We start from the raw sequence: 18,092 nt of genomic DNA, 5'->3' as shown, positions 1-18,092 counted from the left end.
GGAAAAAAAATATTTCTTGGAGAATAGTTGTGCTCTGTCTCAGAATATATATTTTTTAAATATTTATATATTGCCACAAACTTTTTACTTAAAACCAGGCGCTTAATGGGAAGTCAGGATCCAGGCAGGAGCAGTTTTCCCACAGCACAGCAGGAGACACCAGGCAGCAGCCACCGGGGGTCAGCACCACAGCACAAAGAATTTCTGTTATAAACACCAGCTTTTCTAGAAAACCACAATTATTCAATCTGTGGGAATTGGCCACAGCCATGCACAGACTGGTGCAGAGCTGTCCAAGAGAGGGGCTGGAATTTTGGTGAGAACTTTAGCAGCCATGGATAGAGCTGGTTTTTGAGAGTCCTTTGCCATCATTATGTGCCCATGGGTGAAAATCAGAGGAAGAAGCTCCAACCTTTCACAGTCTTAAAAGTTACACCTTGATTTAACCTGTTTGACTCATAACTGGAGTCTTCTCAGGCTTTTCAGAAGCTGGGAAACATGGATAAATAGAGTGAATTTCTGTACTCAGAGCTGTGTGCTGCCATGGCCAGGTCACTCTTAATATTTCCAGTGCATTTAAGGGACCTGAGGTACCTTTGCAGCACCCTGCCCCTGACCCACCAGGCTCCCAGTCCAGGCAGGAAACATCAAGCTCTTATTTAACGCCTGCAAAAATGACTGCACTCTCCCAGCTGAGCCCCCAGTGCTGTTGGTTATGGAATGACAGAATCCCAGAGTAGTTTGTGTCAGAAAGGACCTCAAAGCTCTTCCCATTCCACCCCTCCACGGGCAGGGACACCTTCCCCTATCCCAGGGTGATCCAAGCCCTGTCCAGCCTGGCCTTGGACACTTCCAGGGATCCAGGGGAATCCCTCACAGCTGCTCTGGCCTCAGCAGCCTCCCAGGGAGGAATTCCTGCAGTTTATCCATCCCTGCCCTCCCTCTGGAGCTGGAAGCCATCCCCCTGTCCTGGCACAAAGCCCCTCTGCAGCCCCACGGGAGCCCTGGCACCACCACAACCCTCAGGGCTGTTCCTGCAAAGCTGGGGATGAGCTGCTGAGCTCTGCAGCCCCTGTTCCTATCCTGGCAGCAGTTTTTATCCTTGTTTTGGCACTGCACACCCAAGCTCATCATTAGCACCTCTGTAAGAGAGCCTGGGCTCCTCAAACACGGGACAGGGACTGTAGGAATATAAAAATGTAGAAGGCTTTAGAAAGTGCAAAAAGGCCCCAGAAAGTAGACATAAAGCTCAGAAAGGCTGGGAAATTTCAAAATCTTCTCATGGGAAGCTAGGAAGTTAAGAACCAAGGGAATACAATTATCATAAGGAACAAGAAAGAACAGTAATTTATTGGTAGTTCAAGATGTGAACAGGGACAGCTTCTATCCAGGCTGAGAGATGCTGCAGGGAGAATGAAGCTTCATTTTGCTCAGACTCAAAGAATCAGATGCCTTTTGTTTTGCCAAACCTTAACAGACACACTCTGAATTCCCTGGGATTTAACTTTTATTTATTTTTTAACCCTTTAGTGAGGGCAGCACTTCCAGCCCCTTCCTGAGCGCCAGTGGGCACCAAGGACACAGAATAGAACAAACCACAACTGCATTGCTCAAGTCATTGGGCAAGCTGGAACAAAAGGAATAGTGGAAATAGAAGTAAATTGAATTCCCTGGGACTTGCTCTGCCCACAGAAGGCAGGACAGCCTCCTGCCACAGCTGCAGAGCAGGGACCAGTGGGTGACTGGCTGTTGTGCTGGGAGCCCTTACAACGGTGCTGATTGGATGGAGCCTTACAGGAAAATACTGCAAAAATGCAATATTCCTAACCTGCAACCCATCTGCCACAACCCTCAGGACACTGCAGAGTCCTTCTCTTCTGCAGAATTAAACCCATTCATTTCTCTCTCCCAGCCTGTTTTATCTTTACCAGAGCTTTGATGATGCTACATTTCCATTTCAAAACAAATGGAATCAAACATATTTCCTATTCAAGCATACTTTTCCCATGTTTAAATTTCATATAATGTATTTCATTCCAAGCCAAGATAACATATGGATATTTTGAGGGTATCATATTCCAGCTCTTTAGGAATGTTTAATTTTGGAAGGGCTCACATGGTTTTTATTCCATCATTACATCCATTGCATTAGCCAGGAGGATAAAGCACAAAGGCAGGAACCTCAACCTTGTTCAGCTGATTTGCCAATTAAACTCATGATGGCCTGGATGTGTTCTAGTAAGATACTTTCATTATTTCATATCAGAATTTAGGAAAAAATATCCATTTACATGATTCTCAAAAATCCCCACCTACCATAAAATAGGATAAAGCCAGAGCAAAGATAAATGCTTTGCTTCATGTCTTTCATCCCCTTTACCATTCTAATAATGCATGGCCATTAAAATTGCCTCCAAAACCTCCAAAGAAAGAATAATAACTAATTCCTGTTTGTAGCTGCAAGTGTAATCTTACACATGTTTTCATTTCATTATTTTGGTGTCATAAAAACATGAGGGCTGCAATTGCAATGAATTATTACATCCATATACTTTGCTACAAGCATTAACTGACAAAACCAAATTAGTCCATCAGGAGGGCAGATGAACACTGCCCATAATTGAATCAGGAGTAAATCAGCTCACAAGTGCTTTGTATACAGATGATATAATAATGGAGTCTGACTATTGAGATGACAGAGGACAATTTATATTTAACTTACACAAAAAATACTGTTCAGTATTTTCTGTTTTCTGTTGTTGTTTTTTTTTTTTTTTTTTTTTTTTCCCTCAGATATTTGGTATCTGATTCTTGGTAGCACACAGCAGTCAGAACATTTGGGAAAAGCTTCTCCTTCCTCTTTTAAGAATAACCCCCTCCTGCTGTGCATTCTATAAATAGCTGTAGGTACATATCCATAATTCCACACTTAATAGTGCATCCATGGTCCCACTCAGAGGCTGCTCTGTGCTGGGCTGGTTTTCAACACATTAATCACAGCTGCATGGGCCAAGGGACTCCCCCAGGGCGAGGTGGCAGAGGAGCTGCCTGGCATGGAGAGGTGTGGGAATCCAGGGCATCCCTCTGGCTGCCCTGGAAAGTCTGGGACCCTGGCAGGGGGTCAGGACCCCCCCTGTACAGAGCCCGAGAGACACTGTCTCTGATCTCTGTCCATGGAAAAGAGTTTTCAATCTTACAGGATGAATTACAAGCTCTGAGCGTTTGATATAAGTAGTAATTAGTGTGGCACGGGTGCAAAAGTAGAATTTTAGGATTCTAGGTAAGGGGTTCAAAGGGGGCAAGATGGAGGAAACTGGGCGTGCCTTGTCCTTCTTCTTCTTCTTCATGCCCTCCATGTTTCACTGTGGTGTTGGCATTTTTCTGTTGGTTTAGGCTGAGGACACACTGTTCAACATGGGTGATGGATATTGGCACGTTACTGTAAATATACCACACGTAGTTTCTGGTATATAATGTTTGTAACATCCCACTGAGGGCAGAGCCCCACACACTGTCCTGCAAGACAGACCTGCTGCAGGTCAGAGAGAAAATATGGTAGATAAGAAGAAATAAACAACCTTGCAAACCAGCACAGATGAATTACGACTCCTCCTTTGGCAGCGGGGCTGACAGACTGAGACTTTCTACAATCCCGGGAGCATCTAAATATCACAGATCCCAACAGAGAGGGGCACAGCACGGGGCACCTCCGCTCCTAAATGCTGCTGCAGGTTTGATCAGACCCCAGAGGTCCAGGGTGCTGCTCTGGGGAATAAAGCACCAGATCCATCAAGGAAATGGGGACTCAGCTCCAGTCCAAGGCCATCTTTTACCATCTCTTTAATACCCACTTTCCCACATCCTCATTTTTTGAAAATGCTGCTTTTTTCTCCCCTCTTCCAAGCAGGTACAATCCATCACCCTCAGGACACTGTCTGGCCATCAGAAAAACCTCTCTGCTCTAAGAGATCCCTGTCCTGTGTTCTCAGCCAGGCTCTGCAGCTCCCAGGAGCTTTACCAGCCTGAAATAAACCAAAGCAGAAAATCCCCTCGGAGATAACAAAACTTCCAAGCTGTTACACCCCACTTTGCTCACTGAAACGTGGCCTCCATGGTTCTCTTGAGCACTTCATATAGAGTTATATATTTAGATATTTCTAGAGTATTAGCAAGTCCTTGTCTGTGATGCCTCTGTCCTTCAGGGCTCAGTGAAGCTCCCCCAAGCAAACAACAGCAGCACAATGTTTGTGTGATTAAAAGTAGAGCAATGTAGAGCAATAAAAGCTACAGACAGCAAGTGGACTCCATCCACTCTTTTCCTCCTGGGAGAACAGTCCTACCTAATGAAGTGAAAAGAGGGAGATAAATGTCACTTCTTTCTATCCCTAAAACAGCTCATCCCACTGGGTGGAAAGGAAAAATATTCATGATCTTCCCATTTCATTTCTGTGGCCCCCAAATCTATTCAGCTCAGGCAGGAGCATGTCACCTGTCAAGGAGAATTTTTACTCATTGCTTTTCTGGGAAGAGGTAAATGATGTTTCCTCCAAGAGCTGGAGCTGGCCCTGGAGACAATCAGATTCTCCTCTAAACTCTTCTCCTCTAAAACACAAAACTCCAGGGGCTTCCCAAGCAGTTTGTTTCTGATACATTTCTTGTCATGTCAGAAAAATGGGCTTGGTTTTGACAAAAATGACACTTTTTTCTGCACCAGCACACACAAGGTGATTCAGCCTGGCAATAATGTGCACAGAAAATTGGCAGGGATTTTATTCTACACATTCTCAGGCACCACACAGGTGGGCACAGATTTATGTGGTTGCTTTTGAGCTGCTGAAGTCTGACAACACCAGCATGTAAACCCAGACCACAGCTCCACTCAGGGAACAGATTTAGTAAAAGGAAAATCCCCAACCACAAAATCTGACAAAACAAAGTAACAGTCAATTTTGCAATCCTGCAGTCAGTAATTTTCTCTTCCAGGTTTCTGCAGCACAGGCCAGCAACACAACAGCCTTGGGTGCCTGCACTGCAGTGACAGGACAAGAGGGTTCAAACAGAAAAGGGGATATTTAGGTTAAATGTATGGAGGAAATTCTTACCTGTAAAGTGTGGGGAGGCCCTGGCACAGGGTGCCCAGAGCAGCTGCCCCATCCCTGGGAGTCTCCAATGCCAGGTTAGACAGGGCTTGGAGCACCCTGGGATGGTGGAAGGTGTCCCTGGCCAGGGAGGGGTGGGAAGAGATGGGATTTAAGGTCCCTCCAACCCAAACCATTCCATGATTGTATGACCAATTGTCACGAGTCAGTGATGCCTCACCTTAGCAGGTCAGTGGTTCCCCAGCCAGCAGGGCCAGCCTCTTTGGGATCACCAAATTAATCTCATTTCACCCACCTGACACGTGCTCCAGTTTCTTATTTTCCCAAAACTAGTTAATCTAACCTGAGGCACAGTAATTAAACCAGGCTGCTGAAAACATCTCTGGCATCCACACACCCCCTCCTCTCCTGGGGGAGCAAATGAAACAGCTTGTTACCATGAAAGATTTATTACTGACTAATGCACATAGGAAACCTGATGCTCCAAGTGCCAGAGAACACATTCCCAGCCCTGATTCCATGTGGCCCCAAACCAACTGATCCAAGCAAGTTTTATGCTGACTGTTTGCTGTTGTCCACAGGAGGCAAGAAGAGCTGTCACTGAAGGTTTGCTCAGATGCTCTGGGAGCTGGAGCCTGAGCTCACAAAGTGTTGTAATTCAGGAAACCCAACAGCAGAAATTAATCCATCCCTGGAAGTGTCCAAGGCCAGGTAGGATGGGGCTTAGAGCAACCTGGGATAGGGGAAGGTGGAGAACAAGATGGGTTTGAAGTCCCTTGTCGCCATTGAGGCAGGACAGGAACAGAGAGACTCCAATTCAGAAGACGAGAAGAACTGAACCCAACTGATTTATTTCAAATACATTGCTCTTTTTATAGAGAACATCATGCATACCAATTTCATTGGTCTTAAAGTAGAAACATCTCACATCACTGGTGCTCCGTGAACAGCACATGGTGGCTGAACAAATCTATAAACAATGTGAACAACAAGAGAGAGAATTATTTACATTCCTTTGAAACTCTTCCCTAGACCCAGCCTGGTAGAAACCTCTCCTTTTCTCTCTGACTGAACTGAGAATATCCATAGTCCCTTCCAGCCCAAACCAGTGTGGGGCTCTGTGCCACGTCCCTCAGTGCCTGACAGGCGCTGCTAAACTCAGCTTTTGGGAAGGAGGTGAAGCTGCATCACCTCTGCTCTGCCTCAGCTCCAGGTAAATGGTTTGAAACCAGATCCTGTTTGGTTGCTCTTTAATTAAATAATGGAAAAATGCACAAGGGACTAAAGGGCACAAAATAAGAGAGCACAGATGGTAAATGTTCATCTAAGCCTCAGTTTAGAAGGTCAGAGATTTCCTTCTACATCTTATCAGGGGCTAAAATTTTCCCATTAGTCACTCTTTTCAGATCTAACACCGATCAGATTTGAACTTCTTCAAGGAGCCCAGCTCCTGAGCAAACCTCCACCCAAGTCAGGGGGTACAGAGCAGGTCTTTTTAAATTACTATTTTGTTTGTTTAAAACCATATTCAAGCACCAGATGAAGGAACTCTATGTTGCATATTCCGTGCTTTGTTTGCAAAACAAAATCTTTGCAAAAGATGCCAGACCAGATGAGATTCCAGGGATTTCATGCTGCATGACAGACATTTTGCTTAGGTAATGCCACATCAATCTCACCTCACATTCCCCTTGAGAGGAACTGGATCAAGAGCTAGAAACTACAGATCTAGGGGGGAGAAAGTCAAAAGCTTTGAGCCACATGACATTAATTTCCATAGAAGAACTCCTAAGAATTTTATTGTGTCCTTAATTTTCTGCTGGGAGGGGGTAGCCAAACCAAACTCACATCCATTTGGGGAGCAGCCACCAGAGTAGAATACAGAATGTATGTAATGGATGATATCTATGTAATGGAAATATAATATGGAAGAGATTCACTGCAAAATCCTAAGGTCTGGATGATTTTCAAATTACTTTCTTGTTCATTCTGGTCACATTTTGAATGAAGTTCCTTATTTCATAACCAAAGGAAAATTACCTGGCAAGATATAAAGAAAAAATATTGGAAGCCTAACAAATCAGCAGCATCTGAGAGCCAAGGAATTGATGGAAAACGAAAATTAATCTAATGGAGCAGTGAGTCAGAGAATAATGCATGGCTGTAAATCCAGAAAACTGCAATACACCAAACAAATTGCTTGGAATTTGCCCATGTATAAAATAAATGGTTTCTCTACTAAGCCCAATTCTTCCAGAGAACACTCAGCTCTCCTGGAGATCAGGTCTCACTCCATATATTCAGTATTTCATGAAAGATCACATGGGAAATATTCTTCAAATTCTTAGTAACCCTCATTTTAAAAGTTTGGTAGTGACAATCATAAATCCTTCAGACTTTTAAAAATTTTCTTTCTAAAATGAACAACTGGAGTCTTTCATTTGGGTATTAGCAAAATTTACAGCACGAACCTATGCCAGATTCTAATTTGTGCTTCAATCAAGAAAGACCCTCCAGCACTGCCTGGCAGGCAGGAATTTCTTCTGAGATCAGAAGATTTAGGATGGGGCTATGAAGCCAGCCTCTTTCCCAGTTACTCCTTTTGGAAATCACCAGCCTTGTAGCTAGGCTGGAAAAGGCAAAACATCACTCACCCTGCATTGGTTGCCAAGGAAAACAGAAATCTTATTCCCTGAGGCAGGAATTACAGCCCCCCTTTGGGAATTACACTCCCTCTAAAGGTGACCATATCCCCAGTGGCACTGACAGATCTTTCAGGCATCAGCCAAATTTAATTCCTGCAACAGCAAGGATTTGCTGCCTTGGGAAACGTGAGGAATAGAATTATAACATCTGTATTGTCTCACCCGTTACACTAGCCTGAAAATTGAATAAAAGTTTTTAAAATGCCTTTCAGTTGCCCCATCCCTGGGTCAAAATAAAACTTAATCCGACAGGGAAACTGGAGTTTTGTCAGGGAACTCCCAAAGCAGGGAGCTCAGCCAGCTGCAGCCTTGCCATCCTTACTGTTCCCTGCACTCAGGGCAAATAATCACCCAGGTGATCACCAGGAACACACCCCAGCAAGCAAGTTATGGAGCTGTAGTAAACTGGTGAGGAAAGGGGCAACAGAATAAAATGGGAACGTAGAAAAAGAACTTTCCAAAGAGCATCCATGTGCTGTGCTGCAAATGCTGCTCCAGAGGTCAAATACAGAGCAAGGACCTGTGCAAAGGGCAAGCCAGCTCTGGAGCAGGGCTGCCAGCACACTCCCAGATGGATGCTGTGGCTACAGAAATCTCCATCAGCTGTGCATGAATAATCAGCCAATTGTGTAGCATCAGCTGCTCCAAACCCCAACTTTACAAGTCTTTTATCAATGGGGACGAGATGCAGCTGGCAAGGGGAAGGTTGACTTCCAAGCATTCAGCATTTGGTTTTCAGAGCCAGGCACTGAAGGGCAGCACTGGGAGAAGGGGATGTGTTTGCAGGGGAGCATCACACACCCCCTGGTTTCTCCATCTAGAGCAGATAATGCTACACACAACCTGAAGCACATTTTGCAAGCAGAGCCCAGCTCTTCTTACATGTGCTTTGGAGGAGAAATGTCCTTGCACCACAGGCAGAAGCTATAAAAACCACAGGATCATTGCAGGTGGTACATCAAAGAGTGCTGTCAAGCCTGTGATCTGTCTTGAGCTCGGCAATTTTCCAGGCACAAAAACTGACATTTAATTAAGGCCAGCACCTTTAGCATTCAAGCACATCCCAGTGTTATTAAGGAGCCCAAATGCCACCAATGACAATGATGTGATACTGGGTATCCACAAATCTTTCTTGTGAGATTTGGACTGTTTGGGTCAGAACTTGGCTCCTCACAGCTCCTCAGAGATTGTTGATGAGGGGAATCACAGGGGCAAGATCAGGTTTTATGGTTTGTAAAGGCATTTTCACAGCCCTGCTCGACATTGAGTCCCATTTTGTGGCCCTATCCCAAATGTCAGCTCACTGACACAGGACACAGGTAAGGACCCAGAGCTTGCTATCCCAAACCTGTGTCTGCTTCCACTGCCTCAGGGAGTCCTTCCTGCCCACACTGCAAGGCCCATGAACACAGACACATCCACAGACACTGCAGCTGAAGTTCTGCTTTCAGGAGTGCTGAGTGTGAATGGTCATTGCCATAAGGTTGGAAAACTCATAGGAACACACATGATCTACTGAGATCCCTTTGGATGCCACTGACATCCATGACAGCCATCCTTACATTGCATCCACCTCCTCCCTGAGAAAACATCTAGAAAATCCTATCAAGATGATCCACCAGAGTGAAGAAAATCTGGTTGACTGACTAAGGTGGGATTTGAAAACCTAAAACCCCCAGATTTCCTTTTGAGGCATTTCCCTCTAAGAAAGGGAAAGGAAAACAAACCAAACTGAAACTACCACCTGTGTTTTCCCACCTTGTTGGTCTTGCTAATTTGGGGAACAAACTCCTCACCCAGAATCAGAGCTTTTTCCTACATCTCTTCTTTGGGTAAGACCTGATACAATGGATCCACAGCCTTTGGACTGATCCCAGGATACTGATTTCCAGTAATAGGAAAGTTTAATACCAAACCCTCTTGAAGATCTGCCTGACATTTTCTTGGAGGCAGCAGCATGATCCCAAACTTGATTAACTGAGTAGCAGTCAGCTAATTAGTCACCTAATGAGTCATCCTGCCAGCCCTACCCGTGCAAGTTTGAGAGGCAGAGCAGAAGTCCCACAGAGACCTGCAGGAAACTCCAATACATAGTATTTTTAATGTCACTACCTAAGGAGAAACATACACTCCAAACATTATTAGTTACAGAACTGGCTACTAGAAGAGAGAGAAAAGGAAAAAGGATAGGATACTTTGCAGGACAAATTTGCCATGATGCCTGTAGCAGCACAAAAGGAATAAGAAAGTCCCAGTAGATCTGAGAGAAACAAGCCCTAAAAATTCAGAGCAAGTGTTGTTATGGCATCACTGCAGAAACCCAGGTTTATCCATGGCCCTAAGTAAATAAACACATCCTTCCTCAGAGCTACCTCTCAGCAGGGATAGGAAAATAGGAATAAATCTTGTAAAATCCCTTATCCAGTCTCTTAGACTTGGGGAGCTGGGTATGAAGGAGGATGTGAGTGCACAGCTCTGGGCACCTCATGGACTGGTGCTTCACAGCACCTGTGAGGAGCAAGAGGCAAACATGGAAAATTTGGGATTAGTCATGTCACACACCACCTACTTAACAGCCAAAAGGCACAGATAAGAAATAACCAGGCCCATCTGTAGAGAAAACACCTGGGAAAAGGAACAGAGCTTCTAGGTGCTACAGTAACACAAACATCCAGGGAAAGCCATGGAAAAAAACCCACTTTATCCTTCACAGAGCTGAATACCAAAGCAGACATTCACATGCTGCAGCAATTGCCCTCCAAAGCAGCAAATCAGCCTCCACTTAGAATGTCATTGTTTTGAAATGCAAAAATCACCACACATATTTTGCTCGAACCCAAACTGTGTGAGCATCAGGGAAAGAGCAGCTTGTTCCAGTCCATGTTAACCCAAACCCACAGGGCCCACCCCTTGCTCCTATTTGTAAATAATTGGGCACAAAGCTTTTGAGTGGGTTCAGGGGTAGTTGAGGCCAGAGTGCAAATGCAAAAGGAATCACCCCTTTGGAAAACACCAGATTTTAGGGAAGAACTTGGGAAACGGAACAGGAAAGGGACAGCAAGGACATTACAAACCAGGGCGTGGGATGTAGGGTGGCGAGGTGGTACCTGTGCACGTTCCCCTCTTACCTGCTTCCATGAGCTGGCACTGCTGCCCAAAAACTTGGGAGAAGGTGACGGGCCCTGCAGCAGGGCTGGAGGTGGCCGGAGGGGAGTCCATGGCTTCCCTGCAGTGCTGGGTGTTAGTCATGGAGCAGAGCCCAGAGCTCCCAGACCTCCTGTCCCCCACAGATCCTCAGCGGGCAGGAGGAGACAGCCAGGGAGGAATGGTGGTGCCTCTTCCCGAGATGCCAGACTGCTCCTTTCAAGGGAGAGGATCAGCACACGTTTTCAGATGAATGTCATCAGGATTTTCATTGGGAAAACCAAACGTCTGTGCCTCTCCCGGGAGGTTCTTGTGCGTCCTGGGCAGGTCTGGTGGCTTCAGGCATAAATCAGCACCGGGCACGGAGGATTGGCCCCTTCTGGGGTGTCTGCCATGGCCAGAGCAAAGTCCTGAGGCTCTTTTCTTCTCCCGAGGTGTCCAAGCCCGGCGGCTACCTTGTCCGTGAGCTAGGGCACATCTCCTCCGGGAGCACGGGAATTCTCCCAGGGCGAGATGCGGAGCCTCCGTCCTTCCAGCCCGCCCGCTGCCAGGGCACCGGGGATGCCGGAGCACCGGGGATGCCGGAGCACCGGGGATGCCGGAGCACCGGGAGGATCCTTCTCGCAGTGCTCGGAGCCCGAGCCGCACCTCAGGAGGTCAGAGGAGGCTTCCAGCGGATGCAGCCGCGGGTGGCACCGGGCGGGCCGGGCTCGGCTCCGGGGGCTCTCGGCATCACCCCCGCCGCTGTCCCTTCCCTACAGCCCGCTCCCCCCTTCCCCCAGCCACACCGGCGAGGGGGAGGAGACTGGAGCCGCGTTAAATAACATCCTCTGCCCTGCTGCAGTGGCCGCCCGGCCCTCCTCCCTCTGCCCGGATGCAGCGGCTGCTCCCGGAGCGCTCTGGAGGCACTTGGCAGTGCTAACTCAGGCAGGGATCGAGGATCCGCCTGCCTTAACCCCCTCCCGGCTGTCTTAACCCCTCCTGGCTGCCTTAACCCCCTCCTGCCCGCCGGGATGCTCCAGGGACAGGAGGAAAGCTCCCAAAGCTGCCCGCGGTGCCCATGGCTCTGCATCCCGCAGGGATGCCTGGCTGGAATTCCTTCAGTGTAAGCACCAGCCAGGGCTGTTTCCAGGGAAAAGGGGCCGAGAGTTAACTCCCAGCAAAGTCTGACAGCGCTGATTCATCTTTATTTGAAAAGCTCCCTCTGCCAATGCAAAGGATGCTGACTCCGGGAGCTCTGCAGGAATTTGTCGCCCGTGAGTCATCAGAGCTTTTTTTGGGAAGTCTGCTGGGAAGAAACGTTAGCGCGTGGTTAGGAAAACACACGGTGAGCCAGGTGGAAATTAGGAACTGTCAGACTGCAGCAGCAGCAGCAAGCCCAGAGAATGAGAGGTGCCTGCAGGTACAAGCAGAGCCGGGGGAGACAGGCTTGGCCGCAGCCCCTTCCTGCAGCCCAAGGAGGCAGAGAGGGTCGAGAACAGCTGGAAAATTGCGGGCAGCGGGAATTGGAGTCACGTCTCTCCCGGGGCAGCACCGCTGCACAGGGTGAGCACCGAGCCGGAGCTGTCCACAAACCCCAGCCGAGTCGGTTCATTGTATTTACTCCCTCAGATATTACATCAATTTAAGGAACAAATATTTTACAGTGAAAGTGGAGAAGCCCTGGCACAGGCTGCTCAGAGAAGCTGTGGTGCCCCATCCCTGTAAACATTCAAGGTCAGGCTGGACGGGGCTCTGAACAATCTAATGAGGATGGAGATGTCCCTGCTCATGGCAGGAGGTTGGACTAGATGCCCTTTAAAGTATCCTTTAACTGGTCTAGGATTCTATGATTTATATGATTTTTGGCTCAGATTATCTTTGGCAGAATCCAAACAAACAGACCATAAATAAATAAACTTCACGTGTTTATTTCACTAAAGACACAGGAACAATTTCTGCCCTCACAGGAACAAGAGATTCAACCTGACCTTCCTGTCTACTACATGGGGGAAAGCAAAAATTGGGCCATTTGGTCCATAAGTCTTCAACATTCAGGTATTTATTCCTGTGGCTGTTTTCTTCCTCCCTAACTGTGCCTGTTGCTCTCCCTGACCATGTCACATGAAATCCTCCCAGAGCTGTTTGGTAACTTCTCTGCAGAATCCACTGCAGAGCTGCATCCAGCTCTGAAATAGTAAAGCATAATTCAGGAAAAAAAAAAAAAAAAAAAAAAAGGAAATTATGCAAGAGGCTACCTGCAAATCCTTTTTCTCTATTTCCTTAGCAAAACTTCTCCAGCTTCAAGATGTCAAGGATTTTAGTGTTGCAGATGAACTCACAGATATATTTTTCTTTTCCCCAATTCCATTGTGCATTGTGAGAGTGCATTGGAGGTTCTAAACCACCAAAACAACCCAATAATCTCAGGTAACCTGTCTGCTGCAGGTGCTAAGGACTTTGTCACTGGAGGGAGGCACACTCTGGGGATAAGAGGGAGAAAAGTGGGCAACTGTTAAAGGCTGTTTGCTGTTGGATTTGCAGAAGGTTTTCAGGAGGAGCTCCTGGGGTTCCAAGCTCCCCATGGGGCTCCATGTCCACCCCAGCACAGGGTTACACAGCACAAGAGGCCGTGCTCCATTTCACACCACTGCTCACAGCCTCCTGCCACTGCATCCAACCAGCCCACATCCCCAAAAACCAGAAAGCAAGAAAACAAACCCTCTTGTTGGGGCTGGTCTGGGAGTCGTGTTCCTGCTCAGCATCCAGCAGCTTCTCTCCCAGTGACCCTGGAACAGGTCCAGAGGAGCTCACCAGTGCCTTCCCTTCACTCTAGACACACTCCAAGGGATGCCCAGTTTAGCTTAGTACATTTTGCTCCTAAGAAATGACCCTCCCTGAGGTACAGAAGTGACATTTTCCACCTCACTGCAGCTCACCTGGATTTTCCTCACAGCTGATTCCTGTGTTGCTGTGCTGAGTCCCACACCTCATCCAATGCCAGATTTCCTCCTCTGGGCTCCTGTGCTTACCACAACACCCTGGGATCTATTCAGCATGTACAAGGTTCCTTAAGGTCCCCCCAGTTCTGCTGGTGCCACTGTGAACTCGATCAGCTGCAGCAACTGACCCTGCACAGAAAATAACTACAAACAGAATAACAGAACACACAACCTGACTCAAAGCTTCTCTTTCTAGGTGAAAAGGAAATAAGTGAGTGTTAGGAATAATAAAAATAATGTGCCCCTCGTTGAGATGCTGGAGCTGAATTTAGAGGAGCTGTGTTTGCACACAGTGAATGAAATCTGTGGACTCAGTGCCCTGGGAGTGTGGGAGGAAGGGGAAAGGAGAGGAAAGTTAACCCTGTTATGGTTTGACGCTGGTGCAATGCCAGTGCACTTATGAAAATATATTTTTCTTTAAATGAGTGTTGTGAGATGCAATTTGAAACAGAGTAGAGCAGGACTGAGTTTAGAAATAAAGAAAAAAAACTTAATTATTAACTTACAATTATAATAAAAGGAACACACAAAATTTAGAATGAAAACTTTCTAAAACATTCATTTTCCTTCTACTTAATTTCTAATAAAACACAGTGAGACAAAACCTTGGACTCTTGATTAAGTTACTACTCCTTAGATAAATAATTTTCAGTCTATTAAGGGGGAGAGGAGTTTCTCAAACCAGGACAAACCCCTACCCATCACTGAGTGTGAGCTTTTTCTGCAAAGGACTCCACTGCTGGAGCTGGGTTTGCTCATGGGCAGATTTACCCAGATGCAGCAACGCAAGCAGTTTTAAAACACCACAGCTGAATGCCCATCACCAAGTGCCAGGAAAAGTCCGTCTAATGCACCTTTATCAGCCCTTGCCCTGGAATGACTGCTGAAAGGTCATTTCATGAGGCTGTAGCTGTTCATTTGCTCCCTGCTGGAGCGTTGGTTGGTAGGGCGGTCAGGAGGGATGGAGACGAGAGATCTCTGCAGCCAGGGCTTGGAACTTGTGGTTTATTGCAAAGGATGTGGGTACAGGGCCCTGCTGAGAGCTGCCAGCCACAGCTCGGAGCAGGCACCAAAGAGCAAGAGAGAGAGGCAAGAGGGGGCAAGACTAAGAGTAAGAGTAAGAGTAAGAGAGGGCAGGAGTAAGAGAAAGAGTAAGAGAGTGAAGTTCCCGTTACAATACAATAAATCTTCTGTGCTGAATATTCTAATTTTCACTAACCAATCTAGTACAAGATACAAATCCTATAGCATTTGCATACAGCCTATAAGAATCATGACATTACCATACTGTGTTATATTTTAAACCCTAAAAACTACTCTTTGGACCCCTTCTGCCAAGCTGCTAGGGTCTGCTCTGACCCTTGGAGCTGTCTGCAAGCAGAGGGAATTGTTTAATCAAAAGGGGATTACCTTCAGCCAGCCATGCCATTGTTTTCTAGTTTTTCAGTAACCAAGGCTTGGTATCTCAAAGCTTGCTTTCATTTCAATCTCACTTATAGTTTCTATATTCTCAAAATCTTTTGCCAGGCAATCATATTTATAAGGCTTTCTTGTTTCATCTTCCCCAACATTCCCCACTGATGATCAGTGGCCCCAAAATGCAAAGGGAGAGGCTCTGTGAACCTCCAGCCCCCAGCCCATGCTGGCAGCAGCACAGGGACAGGTCACACTGGGACAGAAGAGCCTTGGAAAATGCAGCTCAGTGGAGATCTGCTTCTCTTCCACATCCAATTATCCCACTGAACAGACAACAATGTGCCACAGGAAAATGCATGAAAGGGAGAGAAGAAACTCAGCTAAACTCATTGCATCATGAGAACAGACGTTTCATTACTGTGGCACTTCACAGCTCTAGAAATACCCTGTGTGGGAAATGGGGTTATTCACAGCAATGTTCTTTGTAGCAAAGGATTGGGGAATGGGGGAGGGCTCAGGAAAGAACATTCAGAAATTATCCTTAATGAGATGTCATCAGCTTCGAATGGTAGCAGTTGAGATCTTATTTCTTTTGTCAGAAATCAGCATTTTACTGGTGCAAGGCAGAGACTCTGGGAGGAAAAATAGCAGCTAAGGATTTTTGCATTTTCTTCCAGTACAGCACTGTCACAAGGAAGGCTGGTGGAATCACTGCCTGGATGCATGGGGATGTATGGATGTGATTATTGCTCCTCAGACCACACCACTGACATCAGCTCTGGAAGGTTTCTGCAATTCTGATGCCTGTGTCATGCAAGGCAAATGGAGTTTTGTAGAACTCACTTTGAAGAAAAGCACTTAAGGTTTGGCATCAGAGGCAGCAATTAAACATATTTCTGCCTTCCTTCAGATTACATCTCCAGCAGCTCTTGGCTGAAAGACAATTTTGTTTGGTTGAGTTTTATTCTTTCTGAAAAAAAAAGTTTGAAAGGCACAGAAGAAAATTACATATGTGGTGCAGAAAGAAAATGCCCTTAAGGACTCAGAGAATATTTTAGGTAATTTATCAAAAGTAAGGCTTTAGTAGGTCTTAATTGATATATAAACATCCTTGTAGAAAAGAAATACCAACTCTGAAAGGACTCTAATCAGTTGGTGCTGGGCCCAAAGAGAAGCTGAAGTCCGATACAGAATCTACCAGGACAGAGTACTACAGGATTTCCCTTGAAGGTCAAATTAAGTAGCATTCCTGATTCAATACACCCCAGGTAAGCCTGAATCCTTGCACATGATAGAGGAACCCAAGAAAGAAGTTCAAGGAGTCTGTCAGTTCTGCCAGTTAAACACTCCAGCTGTAGGAAAATTCAATATGAGAGAGTAAATACACTGTGCAGATGGCAAGATGTGAGCTTAATAAGGAGCTCTATTTTACAGTACAGACTTTCTGATGCAATGCCTGTCCCCACACAGTCTATTCCCCAGAGCTTCAGCTGGAGGAGTGTAGAGGCCCAGAGAAGCTGACTTTGGGCAAGGAGATGAGCCTGGAGTTAATCCCCCTCCCCAGCTCTTCACACAGGCGCTGACACACAAGGACAAAAAGATTAACAGGGAACCAGCCCTGCAAAGTGCTGCTGAAGTCAAGGTGACCCAAAACTTAGCAGAGCAGTACAAAAAGGGGAGTGGCCCTATTTGCATTAGTATCTCACATCCTAAGGTAGTATGTCCAGGGCCGCTCTCAAACAAATGCCCCTTCTTCTTCCAAGGCAGCTGCAAAGCCTGCTATGAACAAAATGTAGTCCAGCATGATTGCCCCTAACCCCAGCACCTGTCAGTGCCCCTCCTCTTCCTCATTGGGGAATAAGTGATGATTGTCCATGAGCAGCAGGGCAGAACTCACTCCGCTGTCACTTCCAGGCAAGCTCATCCCTACAACATGAAATAACTTATGCATGTATTCTGAGATTAAGAGTAAAAGGAATCAAAAGGAATCAAAAGGAGGAAACTTTTTATTTCTGACTTCACAACATATAGAATTTTAGAAGTGGTAGTGGATTGCAGGATGAAATTGCTACTTTTCTAACTACACTGGTCAAACAGTCTATCAATTCTCTCTTCTCACAAAGAAGAATGTAAAGCAATTATTATTTACATGATAGTGTGTGAGAAACTTTAGTAAAAATATGTAAACATTAGAAGGTATAGAAAACTTTAAAAAGAACTTTAAAACTTTTCAAAGAACAGGGTGACACATCCCTGCACCACAGGGAATGTCCCTTGCACCGGGAGGCTCAGCACTATTTCTGTCAGTGCCCATGGGGCTGGAGCATCCCCGGTGTGTCACAGCACTGCAGCAGCCTCTGAGCAGTGACCTTGGCTGGGTGTGAGCCCAGGGAAAGGCTCAAAGGCTGCACTGCTCAGAGCCCAGAGAAATGTTACTCAGCAGTGCTGGATGTGCAGCTCTATTTCTGCCGCTCTCCCGCGGCGTCTCAGATGAGCTCAGGCAGGGTGTACTCGTGTCCTCTGTGGCCACTCCTGAGCATACACAGTTCTTTGTGTCCCACAGCCTTGGAAGAGCATTTACAGTCAGCACTGGCACCAAGGACTGAAGCAGCCCCCCTGGCTTTGCTAACTGGGACTCTGGGAGGGGACCCAGCCACCGGCAGTGTCATGTCCTCTGCATCCTCCTGCCAGCAGCACACACACAGAGCTGAACAGCCTCCAGGCAGCAGCTTCAAGATGAGAAAGTG

The 18,092-nt window shown here is 46.5% G+C and overlaps 1 protein-coding gene and 1 long non-coding RNA gene across 3 annotated transcripts in view; one reads left to right on the top strand and one right to left on the bottom strand.

Annotated features, from left to right (window-relative positions):
* KAZN (kazrin, periplakin interacting protein) overlaps window positions 1-11,112 on the bottom strand; it is a 207,139-nt gene extending 196,027 nt beyond the window's left edge. The window contains exon 1 of the mRNA XM_068171591.1: window positions 10,933-11,112. Within this exon, the coding sequence (XP_068027692.1) occupies window positions 10,933-11,053 (121 nt within the window). The 5' untranslated portion in view covers window positions 11,054-11,112. The remainder of the gene's footprint in view (window positions 1-10,932) is intronic.
* Window positions 11,113-12,547: 1,435 nt separating this feature from the next.
* Window positions 12,548-16,894, top strand: LOC137461749 (uncharacterized). Of its 2 annotated transcripts, none has more exons than XR_010993474.1 (3): window positions 12,548-13,357; window positions 16,463-16,613; window positions 16,816-16,894. It is a non-coding gene; the product is annotated as an uncharacterized lncRNA (long non-coding RNA). The 2 variants fall into 2 exon arrangements; XR_010993473.1 differs by lacking the exon at window positions 12,548-13,357 and adding an exon at window positions 15,590-16,208.
* Window positions 16,895-18,092: the final 1,198 nt, after the last annotated feature.

The sequence above is a fragment of the Anomalospiza imberbis genome, chromosome 23, assembly GCF_031753505.1.
Source record: "Anomalospiza imberbis isolate Cuckoo-Finch-1a 21T00152 chromosome 23, ASM3175350v1, whole genome shotgun sequence".
NCBI lineage: Eukaryota > Metazoa > Chordata > Aves > Passeriformes > Viduidae > Anomalospiza > Anomalospiza imberbis.
The sequence above is the reverse complement of the archived record's forward strand: the minus strand, read 5'-3'. Positions and strand labels throughout refer to the sequence as shown.